At 37.0% G+C, this 14,178-nt stretch overlaps 2 protein-coding genes across 4 annotated transcripts; both read right to left on the bottom strand.

Annotated features, from left to right (window-relative positions):
* Positions 1-850: 850 nt before the first annotated feature.
* Positions 851-3,779, bottom strand: LOC127945856 (uncharacterized). Of its 2 annotated transcripts, XM_052541957.1 has the most exons (4): positions 3,435-3,779; positions 2,810-2,940; positions 1,732-1,878; positions 851-1,515 (listed from the first exon to the last, which is right to left on the bottom strand). In XM_052541957.1, the coding sequence occupies exons 2-4, from the start codon at positions 2,937-2,939 to the stop codon at positions 1,265-1,267; spliced, it is 528 nt and encodes a 175-aa protein (XP_052397917.1). In that variant the 5' UTR covers position 2,940; positions 3,435-3,779; the 3' UTR covers positions 851-1,264. The 2 variants fall into 2 exon arrangements, with proteins under 2 accessions (XP_052397917.1, XP_052397916.1); XM_052541956.1 differs by having other exon boundaries at positions 2,810-3,779.
* Positions 3,780-4,049: 270 nt separating this feature from the next.
* LOC127945837 (sodium-dependent neutral amino acid transporter B(0)AT2-like) lies at positions 4,050-14,178 on the bottom strand. Of its 2 annotated transcripts, none has more exons than XM_052541931.1 (12): positions 13,943-14,178; positions 11,853-12,083; positions 11,615-11,772; positions 10,918-11,038; positions 10,613-10,788; positions 10,417-10,527; positions 9,574-9,815; positions 9,280-9,463; positions 6,845-7,046; positions 6,543-6,702; positions 6,298-6,460; positions 4,050-5,714 (listed from the first exon to the last, which is right to left on the bottom strand). In XM_052541931.1, exons 2-12 carry the CDS (start codon positions 12,055-12,057, stop codon positions 5,403-5,405), a joined length of 2,034 nt encoding a protein of 677 aa, XP_052397891.1. In that variant the 5' UTR covers positions 12,058-12,083; positions 13,943-14,178; the 3' UTR covers positions 4,050-5,402. The 2 variants fall into 2 exon arrangements, with proteins under 2 accessions (XP_052397891.1, XP_052397892.1); XM_052541932.1 differs by having other exon boundaries at positions 11,853-12,057.

Genomic DNA, 14,178 nt, shown 5'->3' with positions numbered 1-14,178 from the left:
AAAATGTTACTTTTGAACGTTATTCTGAAACAAGTAGTAACAAATGACAACATTGCTAACATTTTGAGAACATTATTATAAACACCAAAGAATGTTCTATGAATTTCTGTATATATACATTTTCCCTGGACACACTTTACTGAGCAATTACAATTAAAGAAATGGTTAACAAAGCTCCAGAACTGACCTGCTGAGCCTGAACAGCACTTGAGTATTCATAGATGACGATGCAATAAACTATTTATTAATGCGCAAAGCTTTTAAGTTTTACATTATTAAATGCTTTAGGTATTATAATTTAGCAATTAACTAAGTTATTATAATTTAGCAATAATCGGTCAAGGTTATTGTAAATTTATAACAAACTGACACTAAAGAATGGAGTAATGATGCTGAAAATGTAGGAATAAATTACATTTGTAAAACTATTCAAACGGAAAACAGCTATTTTAAATAATATTTCACAATATTACTGTACATTTGATTAAATGAATGCAGCCTTGGTTGAGCAGAAGAGATTTAAAAAATTTTTTTTTTGATAAATCATGTTTGTTCATAATACATTTAACTAACTTTAAATTATACAACTTGAAATGTAAGTAGAAATTAACATTAACCTTTATTGAGTACTATAAAATAATTCTTTAATGTTAATGACACCAAATGCATTAAAAAAAAAAAATTCATTTTGAATTTTTAAATCCATTCCATTCTAATTCAAATAATTCTAATATTTAAATATTTAAAGAATATAATATAACATTTCAAATCAAAATCTATTATTTAAGGAATGTTACATTCTGTATACTTATAGAAAAGAGGAAAACAGAATGGAATAAAACAAGGGAGATTAAAAAAAACAGAATAGAGTAAATAGACGTAAACAAAATAATAAAACAGAGTATAATAGAATATAATAGCAAAATATGTAAGCAATGTTACATTTTGCGTAATAATAGAATAGAAAATTACTAACAGAAACCAACAGCATGCTTAATAGAACACACTAGAGAGAATAGAACATTCTAATGTTTAAATATTTAAAGATGGTTACATCAAGCACATTAACTGCAGACCTGCATTCAAATCTGGAAAGGTTAAAGGTCAGGTTTGAGAGTTTATAGCAGAGGTTAGAAAGCCATATAAGTCAGGAGCCACATCACTTCAGCATACAGCTGTAAACTAAACCCACACACACACACACACACACACACACACACACACACACACACACACACACACACCCACCCACACCCACACAGTCTCAGATGAAGCTCTTCTCCAGATCCTGGGCTGAAATAGTCCTCAGAGGTGGTGGTCTGGATCGAGAGAGCGAGTGAAAGGGAGACGCACGCTGAGGAGGTGAAAGAGGAGGAGGAAGTGTGATTATTGAAGGAGTGTCAGAGAGAGAGCCGTAGCTCCCTCCTCCTTTCTCCATCCTCTGCTGCATCCATCCCTCCATCACATACCCAGAAAACACAGACGAGGACGAGCTGCTCAGATCCAGAGCGATATCTGACAGACAGAAGTGGAGATGTTTCATGAGTCTATCTTGATACACAAAGCAGCACAGAACTTTTTTTTCAAATTAAACTTTTTTTTAATCTATGCAATGCAGAATGCATTAAAAAGAACATTTATTACCATGTATAATCTCTTAAATTCTTAGCTTTTTTTAAGCATGTATTGCGATGCATTGTGGGATTGTGCTGTTGTTTAATTTGTGAGCACCTGATTCTTGCAGCTGAGTGTGTGAGTAAATGTTTTGGCTGTAAAACTGGTTGTAGATGCAGTAGACCACGGCCATCAGCGTCAGAGTTCCTATAGCGGCAGCGATGAACACACCCAGCTTATTATTGTTCTTCATCATATGAACATCTGCCAGTGTAAAACACACAGGTCAGAGGTCACAGGTCAGTCAGGCTTAAAATGAACAGCACAGGAACAGCATCTTTATTCGTTCATGTCCTGGTAGAAAAAAAAACTACTGATAAAAAAAAAAAAAAAAAAAAATATATATATATATATATATATATATATATATATATATATATATATATATATATATATATATCTTAAAATAAAAATGTAAAAATGTAATTAAATTAAATTTTTTATTAAATTTAAAAATGTATATATATATATATAAAAAAGGAAAGAAACTACTAATAAATGTTACTAATAAAGTAAAATGAAATAAATAAATCCCAACAAATCTTAAAATGAATATATCATAGGAACAACACCTACATTCTGGTAGGAAATCTTAACCAAAAAAAAAAAAAAAAATATTGAAATAAACTACTAATAAATATTACTAATAAAACGATATTATAAATTAAAATCTGAAATGAAATAAAGGGACACAGCTAAACAGAAATTGACACAACAGAAAACACCAGAGAAGAGAAAAAGAGTAAGTAAAATTGCAACTAGTTTGCAGGACAAACACACACCAGATGATAGTGACTGAGTGTGTGTGTGTGTGTGTGTGTGTGCTCTTGTTTTTGTGTCATATCAGGACACAACTCTGTATAATGACATGGGTATGACACAGGTATTACAAGGAGAGGGTGACTTATGAGGACATAACCCATGTCCCCATTTTTCAAAACACTTATAAATCATACAGAATGAGTTTTTTTGAGAAAGTAAAAATGCACAAAGTTTCCTGTGAGGGTTAGGGTTAGGTGTAGGGTTGGTGAAGGGCGATAGAATATACAATTTGTACAGAATAAAAACCATTACACCTATGGGATGAACACACTTTTCACAAAAACAAACATGTGTGTGTGTGTGTGTGTCTCACAGGTTTGTTTGAGAATGATGCGGTCGTGCTGATCAGAGGTCAGTTCGGTTTCTTCTTCTGGGTCGGTGTTGATCGGATTCTGACCCAAACACACACTGACACACACCACCACCAGCGTCCACTTCAGCATTCTGCAAACACAGACAGAAAATGATACGATCCAGCAGACTCCTAGTGTACTAGTGCAGAACAGCACTCCTCTGTTCATCACGTTCTCACGCTTCCTTTCCTTTAGTAGCTCACATAATGACACGACAAATACACCAGTATTTACTACCACTGGTTAAACTAAAACCAACTAGTAAAACTTAAATATCAGTAAAATTAGACAAGAAAACTGCTGGGAATGTTTATTTATTTTTGCACTTTTAAGAAAAAAGTTACATTATCTCTTGACATGAAATGTGTACTTTGCATTAGAAATAAACTGGTGCATGATTCTTTCAGCTGTTGATCTGATGTGAGTCAGAGGTCATGTGCTTGAAAGCATTTCGCATATTTACTTTCTGAACAATTCAACAACAAATACATCCCACTTCAGCGCTCTAAACACTCAAAGAACAGCAGGTGACAATCACACTAAAGATTCTTCAGATCTTTCGGATTTAAACCTTTTTCCACTTACCTGATCTCCGTTTCTAGGAAGTTTTCTCGTCTGGTGATTCGTGTCTTTCAGCTGCGCTGAGCATCACTTTGTTTGTGGATCGTCTCGTTCCAGGGTGGAGCTTCACACCATAACAACCAAAGTCCCAGGACCATTAGCGCTCTCACACACACACACACACACACAGCACGAAAACAGCTAGAGAGGACTGGAGTCAGGTTATTAAACCTTAAAAAAAAATATATACACAAAAATGTAAAGCTCTTTATATAATTATAGACACACACACACACACACACACACACTTAAATTTTTATATATAAAAAATAATTGTAATAAATTGTATCATTACACAAAGATGTTTTCCTAAAGTTACTTAATTTTATGCAAATAATTTTCAGTGATTCATTTAAGTGAAAATGAAACATTAAAATATTAAAACACTAAAATATATACCATGAGTTATAAAGTGCTATTGTTATATATATATATATATATATATATATACACACATATAATACAGTATTTAATGTATTTTTTCCCTTCATGTCAATAAAGTAAAAAAGTAAAATAATCCAGATGTTTAAGACCCATATAAAAGATTGACCTTTATACAGAAAAAGAAACCAAAATCCATAAGAGTCAAATATCAATTTATACAGAAACAAGATCATCATCATGAGGCAAACTGTAGACAGCATTCACACAAACCCAAGACTTCAGAATCAAGTTTCTGACTTTGACAAAGCAAGAGAGCAAATACTGAAAACACACTGTAGCGTGGGACATTTACAACGAAGACAATAAAATTACCCGTCATGATCCGAGACTTCTTAAGTATATTACATGAGGAATAGAGTTAAATTACACCATTTCATCATACACACACACACACACACACACACACACACACACACACACACACACACACACACACACACACACATTACAGACCAGAACAAGCCACTTACAGAGAGTTCAAACCCCTGAGAGAGGCAAGGATAACGTTACTTCACAATGACTAGAAGCCATAAAATGTCTGAACTGCTGGTCACATGCTCGCTTATAGAAAAACATGTCTGAGACAGTGTTTGGAAAAATAAAAAGGGGGGATATTTTACAAATAAAATCCAGCAACAAATATTTCTGTACAATATAAAATTAATAGAAAAATATATGAAATTGTTCTGAAAAATGCTGTTTTAAAACACTTCATAAGAAATCATGCGTCACATACAAACTATGACTAGAAGAAAATAAAAAAATATATTTTTTTTAATGATGGCTGTAGTTGATGCTTAATTTATTTTTTATTTTTTTACAAAAATGTTTGAAAAAAATCCAATGGAATGTTTTTCCTCACAAATAAATTTCCCTCATATTTTGATGGATAGAGTTGTTCATGTTGTAGACTCCGGATTTGTCCAGGTCTCAGTAATGAGCGATCATTTAATGATTCAAATGGTGTTTTGAACACACGATGTCCCACTTTACGCTCACTTAAATAATGACACAAAACACAGAACACATCAGAACGGACCAACATTAACCTTTTGATGCTCTAGTGGTCAGAAAAACCATTACTAATGAACTTAATCATTCAAATACGGCTGGGTTCACACACAAAAATGTGATTAAATAACCTGATCAGATAACTAAAGCAGCAAAACCATCAGTTACCAAGATATTTGATCATTTTAATGTGTAACTATAGTGTTGCTTTGGAAAAAGGTTTTAAAAAGGCTTTAGTGTTTACTGGAAAAACGAAATGTCATCAGCTGCATATAAAGAGTTTTCACATGTAACGGGTTTAAACTGAGATTCGAGTAGCAAAGACTTTCACAAAAGGCGTGGAATATAATGCAAAATTAATTTCGGAGTTCAACAGATGTTAACTACCATTAAAAGGAGCCTTTACAAATGGCTAAATAACTCCTGATTTAAATAGATCCTTCCTTAGAGGTTTGTAAAGTCTAACGTAGTTTCTTCTCATAAATCAGAACTTGATTCGAAGTGTTCAATGTGGCCGTTCGGCAATCGAGAGTCATGGTTATCATGAAGCAAAGGGGGAAATGGATTGGGGTCATCTCCTGAAGGAGGTAAGGTGCTGAGAGGGGTCAGGTCTATGTCTGTGGTGGCACACGGCATGTATCCCACCTCAGCGTCTGCCGGAGACTGGCCGAGCCGCTCCAGGAGAAGGGAATGCATGAATCCGATAGGAACAGGAAGAAAGGCGACAATGATGAGCGTGCTCAGGACAGCAAGAGCCCAGTCAGGATAAGGCAGATTTTCTTTAGACGCCTGGGAGAACATTTTGCTAAGTTAAATTAACTCTGTAAAACTTGACATATGAAATAGCAGTCAGAAAAAAATATAATAACAGTAATAATAAAACAGTGTATTGAACTTTTAGAAATTTGAGTATCATATTTGACAATCTTTCATGGTTAATATAGTATGATGAAAATTGAGAAAACAAACAGCTCAAATTTATTCAGAAGCACAAAAATATTGCAGACAAATATTAGTTGTAGAAAATGCATATAAATACTTCTATATTTTGCAATAATGTCTTCGCAAGATATTTTAATGCTTTACAAAAGCATTACAAAGCTCTGTGGTTTCAAAACATATAATGCAATACAAAGATGACCGAGAGATGATGAATAAACATTCCTTAATAGATGATTATCATATTTGAAACTTGTATTTGAACAATTTACAAAAAAAAAAAAGGGAAGTAACCCAAAGTTGTTTCAGTCTTGAAATATTATTAACAAAATCAAAGTTACTCTTATGTTTACGTTATAAAAAAACCATAAGATTTTCACAGCAAAATAAAAAACACAGCCCAAAATCGAAACAGACACACAATTGATTTTACCTTTTCTCTGTTCCAGGCGGTGTATGTGGGACGCTCTAAGATCATTTTTAGCAGACTGGCACCCAAGAGCCCCAGCATAGCAATCGGACACACGTATTTCCACAAGTACTTGTACACCACAGGAACCGGACGATCCAACATCTGCCTCACGTCCTCCAAAAACCTGCATTAAAATAAATTGGGTTTATGCACAGTAAACCACAAAAACCTAACACTTCTGCTCGCTCTCCGAGAGTCTGTGATACCTGTCTGCTCCATAAACCCAGGCCACGCTCCAGGTCTGAAAGATGACGACGATGATGAGGGGAAGTGTGGCAGAATAGTCATCAAACATCGCCACAAAGTAGTTTCCACAGCGCTGAGTGAATGTGAGACCGAGCAGAAATCCCACCGCACAGCTGCATGCTGGGAGAGATGGGGAAAAATAATGATCAGACGGACCAATCACAGGGGAACACACAAAACTGATTAAAACCTAAGAGACGGACATTTCAAAGATAAACCCAAATATACATTAACAGAGCAACAGAACGGGTGGGAGTGTTACCTGTAAAGAGGAGTTTGTGGTTACGCAGGGTCTTAAACGTGTCCGTCAGTGGGGTCAGTATTCCTGCCATGGTGCCGAACATGGTGGACAAACCCAGATTGAGCAGCATGAGGAAGAACAGCGCCGACCAGAACGGACTCCCAGGAAACAGCGTCATGGCTTCAGTGAACGCTATGAACGCTAAACCAGTTCCCTCCACACCCTGAGAGAGAAAGAGAAGATCAAACTTTAACAGAGTCATTCTTAACCAAAGAGATACTAAGGAACCGAGCATAACTACAGACATACTCATGTTTTAGACCTAGCAACCACGCCAAAAACTCCAATAATACCTTAGCAACCACCCAAAACATTCCAATAACCTAGCAACCATTCAAAAACAAAGCAATAGCCCAGCGAGCGACTACCCAAAAACTAAGCAAGACTACCCGGGCAACCACCAAAATATTCCAATAGCCTAGCAACCACTCACAAACAAAGCAATACCCCAGCAACCACCCAAAACATTCAAATAACCTAGCAACCACTCAGAAAAAAGTAATACCCTAGCAACCACAAAAACATTCCAATAGCCTAGCAACAACCCAAAAATTCCAATAGCCTAGCAACCACATAAACCATAATAACCTAGCAACCACTCAGAAACAAAGCAATACCCCAGCAACCACCAGAACATTCCAATATCCTAGCAACCACGCAAAACATTCAAATAACCTAGCAACCAATCAAAATCAAAGCAATACCCCAGCAAGCACCCAAAAACTAAGCAAGACTCCTCGGGCAACCACCAAAACATTCCAATAGCCTAACAACCACATATAACCATAATAACCTAGCAACCACTCAGAAACAAAGCAATACCCCAGAAACCAATCAAAACATTCAAATAACCTAGCAACTAGGGGTGTGCCGGTTTCAGAATTGGTGATGACGGTTATGACGTGAGTCAAATGTGACGGTTCATAACATAACCGTCAAGGGGGGGGGGTTAGTGGATCTACCGTAGAGTCAATTGGTTGTTCTTGGAGATAGCGGGTTAACTCCGTGTCAGCGCGCGCTCTGATCGGTAAAGGGGCAGAGATTTCAGACCTCCATTTATTAAGAAGATCGGTCACAAAACTCATCATCCGAGCCAACGTTTTTGGAGCAAATTTCAAAGCCGCACCCGCCCGCCATCCGCTGATTGTTTTGCGGTCTATGGCCATGCAATGCTTTGCTGATGCGAGTCGCAAAAAAAATGCCATTTTCTGTTCTAGAAAGGATGCAGCAAAGATATTTAATGCTATTGTATGAGACATAGGCCTACGCTGAGTTTTATTTGCGATGAGATGCGCTCTAGTGCAGTGCAAGTGAACACGGCACGCTGGCGCTTCCATGTCACGGTTATCATTGTCTGCTATATTTGCTTTTTATTTATTAAAATACACGCAATTGGTTGATGAAACATTTATTAAAATTAAGACAAAATTTGTACAAAACGAAATTCGTTTTTAAGAAAGGTTTTCTACAAAGCAAAATTTTATGAAGTGGTAAATATCATGTCTGACGATTTACAAAACTTCATAAAGTGGTAAAAACCATGTCTCCCTATATATTGCGCATCTTATGATCCTATCTAAAAAATGTTTGTAAAAAATATTTTAATGACACGGTTTTGGCGGTTATAGAGTTCTAATGACGGTGTTCAACTATAACCGCCGGTCTCACGGTTAAATACGAACCGTCACACCCCTACTAGCAACCAATCAAAATCAAAGCAATACCCCAGCAAGCACCCAAAAACTAAGCAAGACTCCTCGGGCAACCACCAAAACATTCCAATAGCCTAGCAACCACCCAAAACATTCCAATAGCCTAACAACCACATATAACCATAATAACCTAGCAACCACTCAGAAACAAAGCAATACCCCAGCAACCAACCAAAACATTCAAATAACCTAGCAACCACTCAAAATCAAAGCAGCACCCTAGCAACCACCAAAACATGCCAATAGCCTAGCAACCACGCAAAACATTCCAATAACCTAGCAACCACTCAAAAACAAAGCAATACCCTAGCAACCACCCAAAAACTAAGCAAGACTCCCCTGGCAACCACCAAAATATTCCAATAGCCTAGCAACCACGCAAAACATTCAAATAACCTAGCAACCACTCAAAAACAAAGCAATACCCTAGCAACCACCCAAAAACTAAGCAAGACTCCCCGGGCAACCACCAAAACATTCCAATAGCCTAGCTACCACTCAAAAACAAAACAATACCCTAAAAACCACCAAAACAAAATATTCCAATAATACCCTAGCAACCACCCAAAATATTCCAATAATACCCTAGCAACCACCCAAAACAGCAAGCAATGCAATAGCAAAGAAAGTTTTGCATCACTCATTTTCTTCAGGAAATATAAAAGATGTGGTTCTGTTCTGCACCTGTTTCAGCTCGTCCTCCAGGCTGCAGGCGGTGATGTTGTACCCGGGGACACTCAGCTGCTGGCCCTGAGTCCTGTACCAGTGCTCATACTCGTTCAATGAGACGCTCTCCACATCTGATGCATTGATGAGGAGATCAGGGAGATGAGTGCTGGACATCGCTTCAAACACGGCCTTCACGTTACTGCAACAAACACACAGCTAAACATCATATCGCTTCTGGAAAATATACATAAAGGTACTTCAGGCATTATAACATGTTTTAAGATACATTCACAAATCATTTCTACTGACCGTTTAACACACTCTGTGGCAATGGTTTTGGCTCTGAAGCCTAGCACTGCAAACACCACCAGCGTGGCCAGAAGAGACGTCATGAAGTTGACTCCAGACACGGTGAACGCATCTCGATGGCAGTTATTGTTTCTCGGGTTGTAGGAGGAGTACGCGATCACAGAACCGAACCCCAAACCCAGAGCGAAGAAGACCTGAGTCGCCGCCTGACGCCACACCTGAACATCAGCCCAGATCTCCAGCTGAGAGAAACCCACCACAACAGACCCTTACTACAAACTCACTTTGGGAATCTGATTGTGAACAGCTTCAGAGTTACACTACACATATAACACGACTAGATAAGAAGAAGAGATTCATTTTGAGTGGTGTTATTATTGTTAACTAAAAACTGAAAGTGTTTAAACATTAAGTAATTGAAATAAAGCTGAAATAAATTATAAATATTAGATGGGGGGGGGTGTTGGCAACTAAAATAAGTCCTGAAATTACTACAACTAAAAGTGAAACAAAAATAAAGCTAAATGCATTTTAAAAATGTGCTCTGGAGGCAAATTACTAAAATTAAACCAAAAAAAAAAAAAGGCTTCCGGTTTTTCTACTTAAGTTTCACCTTAAATTCAACGTGTTACTGGCCATTTATTTGTAAATGTTTGTGAAATTTACTAGCAATTTGTGAAAACCATTTCTACACCAGTTTTTTTTTTTCAGTGTATATAACATGACAATGACACCATTTTGGTGATTTTATTTATGGACTATGTTGTCTAATTAATACATTTTCCCACAATCTGAACCTCAACCCATCACGCAACTTAAAAAGTCATGCAATTATCTACATACCCTGGGGTAAAACATGAATTTAATGCCCTCGGACGCCCCGTCCAGCGTCACGCCTCTGATCAGGAAACACAGCAGCACAACGTATGGAAACACGGAGGAGAAATACATCACCTACACACAAGCCATACTGATAAATACCATCAATAACACATTATATATAAACACATATATACACACGGACAAAAACTCCAAGTACCTTGCCGGTCGATTTGATGCCCTTGTACATGGCCAGACCAACGATGACCCAAGCGGCCAGCAGACATCCAGTGATGATAGGGTTAAACTCTCCTGTTTCATCAATGGAATCTGTGATATCCAGAGCTTTACGGTACCAGAAATACACCGTGGGAGAGCTGGCGGCACATTCCTTCACTATGAGCAAAAACAAGAATTGCATCTCCATATAAACATAAGTCACATTTCTGGCATCAGTTCTCCAAATCTAATCTCACAAATGAAAATTACTCATTTTATATTGCATCACAAACTCCTAATGCTTACCGGTGCCATTCCCTTCTGTTGGACAGTTTTCCCAAGGTAGAGGATACTGGAAGGAACTTCCCAAGTAAAAAATACTCCAACCAATGATGACGTTATAATACAGAGCTACAAAGAAACACACCTGGGAAATTAAAAGAGAGAAAGAAAAACAATGCATTAAAGAATACATTACCATTGTCAAATGTCTATCTGTTGTATTTAATACACAAATCATGAGCAAATGCACTATTGCTGAGCATTTTCACTGTAAAAATGCAGTGCATCAGTATCAAAAATGAGATTTGAAACAGCTCCTGTTTCCTACTATACATTAAGTGTCTGACAATGCAGAGAGTGATACATAAAACGCTTTATAACAGGATACCTGCACATTTTTTAAGTAAAATGTAAGGTTTTTTTAAGACCTTTACAAAAATAAAACATTAGTGTTGTATGGTAGGGGTGTGCACTACTGAGAAAAAAAAAAAAAAAATCTACATTTTCTGGTATTTTGTTGATAACAATAATTAGACAATACTTTGTTTATGAATGCATTTACAATTGCATAAATAACGTTGTGAGGTTCTATATGCAACTATTAAATGTGATTTTTTTTTAAAGGTACTATATATATATATGAAACTAAAGACCACCAGTATTATAATTTTTTTGTATTATGCACAAGTGCAACTGAGCAATAAAACATAATATTGCTCACCACACAGCTGGAGTAGCCAATGCCAACAAATTTAGGAGAAATGTGCCTCCAGACGCCGATGCTGCCCTGTCTGATGCTCTGACCCGCCGCCAGCTCCAGAAAAAACAACGGCACGCCGACCAGCCCCATCAACAGCACATACAGCAAGATGAATGCTCCTGAAAGACAGTAACATGACAAACATAAAACAAAAACAATCAATGCATCCAACTGAAACGATCTCCTGCTCCTCACTCACCTCCTCCGTTCTGGTGGCAGAGGTACGGGAACCTCCAAACGTTTCCCAATCCCACACTGAATCCCAGCTGAGCGAGGAAGTATTCCACCTTGCTGTCCCAGACGTCTCGGGCCACTTCCTGCGTGACTTCCTGCTCGACTCCTAAACCTGCTTCAGACTCGTCCCGATGGCCGTCCACAGGCAATGCAGGCTTCTCTGACGTCATCTGAGAGAGAAATAGATGTTGTTTGCCTATTCAAACAAATAACACAAAGCCAGAGTGGGTTTATTATTATCAGAAGACATTAAAATCGATCTTCTAGCCGTCTTTGAACACTGGATATGGATTTTAAAAACAGATTTACTAATGAATCAATCAGACCATGTGTTTTAAACGATGTGTCTTTAAATGTGAAACCACTAAACAAACTTTAAAGCGAACTCAACTGCATCTCGCTGTTGTTTGCTTATAATGCATGCTATGATTTTTATTTCTGACATCTGCACAATTATGAATATTTTTAGCCATACCGTTTATGCATTATCATCATCATAATCATCAAAAAACTAATTATTCTAATAATTATGGCAATATTCAAGTGATTAAGGATTCAAAATTGACTTAAATTGACTTAAACAAAGTTATAGACTATTAAAAGTAGAGACTACTTTCAAGGTCACAGACAGGGTAACGTCAAATGCAAAAATAAATCAAGTGAACTGTCTCTTTAAGACAAAAAACTAAAACGTGACGTCACATGTTTTCGTAGAGTACGTCATTTTTCTCACGCTGACAAGCAGGAAATATCGCCCAACTGCCACTTTGTTTGCTCTGTAACTGATTATACAGTGAAATATATGCATAAATACGTTTCTTCGGTACAAGATGAATCCAAACCAAAAGCTGTTTAGTGAGATCTAAGCATTCAAAGAGACCGCCTAGTGCATCTCACATATGAAACTAAAATGAAATATGCGTCCAAATTTGCATGTAAAGCTTACTATTCATATCTATAGATAGTAAATTATATTAATATATAATAATAAATACATACTCGCTGTAGTTTTAGTCTTTGAATCTCAAAGGTCAGCGCACGCGTTAATGACTTGCGGAGCGCGCACCTGTTCACAAGTGCGGCTCAAATCCTCTTAAAAACACCACTTCTCGAGTTTCCCAGTCTAACCATACAAATACAAACAGGAGAAACATGGATTTAAAGTATACAGCGATAGATAAAGACATTAAACTTCGCGGGTTTGGAAACATCTTCCCCTTCGTCTTCTAATGTTTATTGACGTTTATTACCGCCATTTTAAGCCCCGCCCTCCAGGGTTGCCAGGCTTTCACAACAAAATCCGTCAAATAGGTCACTACTTTTGCCGCGAGTTTGAAGCGACTCCGATAACATGATATTTTTTCCCCTTGTATGCGAATTTTAGAAGGGGTACCCCGCCAAAGAACGTGTATTTCACCCCACGGAAAGCGATTTTAACTGGGTACCCCTCGAAACGCGATTGGGCGGGTTTTCTTGTGAAAACCTGGCAATCCTTTTTTTTTTTATTGGACGGGGTTCCCTTGGAAAAGTCCACATTTCAGTGGCTAAATATCACGTTAATGTGGATTATTGAAACGCTCAAAGTTATTGATGCTTTATTTTTTTTCTGTAGCTAATACACACAACAAAGATTCCTTTTGTTTTTCTTTGCAACGCATTCGAATCAGTTTACAGTAACCATTTGCTGGATTTATATTTTTATCATGATTCTCCATGTGCTGTACAGCCGACATACGGCTCTTCAGAAAGTTGATGAATGCAATTCCAGAACAGAATTATACTGAGATTGTAAAAGTCACTCCAGCACGTGGAGCTGCTGGTACTTTGCATCTTATTTCACTGTCAAAAAGTGACCCAACTGACCAGGACACAAAATGTACTCTTGATGGTATTGTAAACAAGCCTTGCCAGGGCTAATAAGAGTTTATTTTAATACAAGCAACATAAAAACTGCATAGGCTCTACATTTTAGTTTTTAACTAAAACTATGGAATGTCATCTGACTTACTAATAAGTAAATAATATGAATAATAAACAACCTCTATTATAACCTACCTCTTTGAGGATTGATAAGGTAGTAGACTCCTCTATGAAAACCTCCTCGTCCTCTGAAGATCAGACACAAATCAAATACATTTTCAGTTTTAAACACTTCTAATTTATGAAATGCCGAGACCCCAACGACTAATAAAACAATAAAATGCGTCGGGACTTAACGCTCATCTGCATTTTAAAATATATGTGTTTCAACATCGAAAAGAAAGTTCATTTCTATGGTGTTTATTTTGCCA

Source organism: Carassius gibelio, chromosome A24 (assembly GCF_023724105.1).
Source record: "Carassius gibelio isolate Cgi1373 ecotype wild population from Czech Republic chromosome A24, carGib1.2-hapl.c, whole genome shotgun sequence".
Lineage (NCBI taxonomy): Eukaryota > Metazoa > Chordata > Actinopteri > Cypriniformes > Cyprinidae > Carassius > Carassius gibelio.
This window is presented reverse-complemented; position numbering and strand designations above follow the sequence as displayed.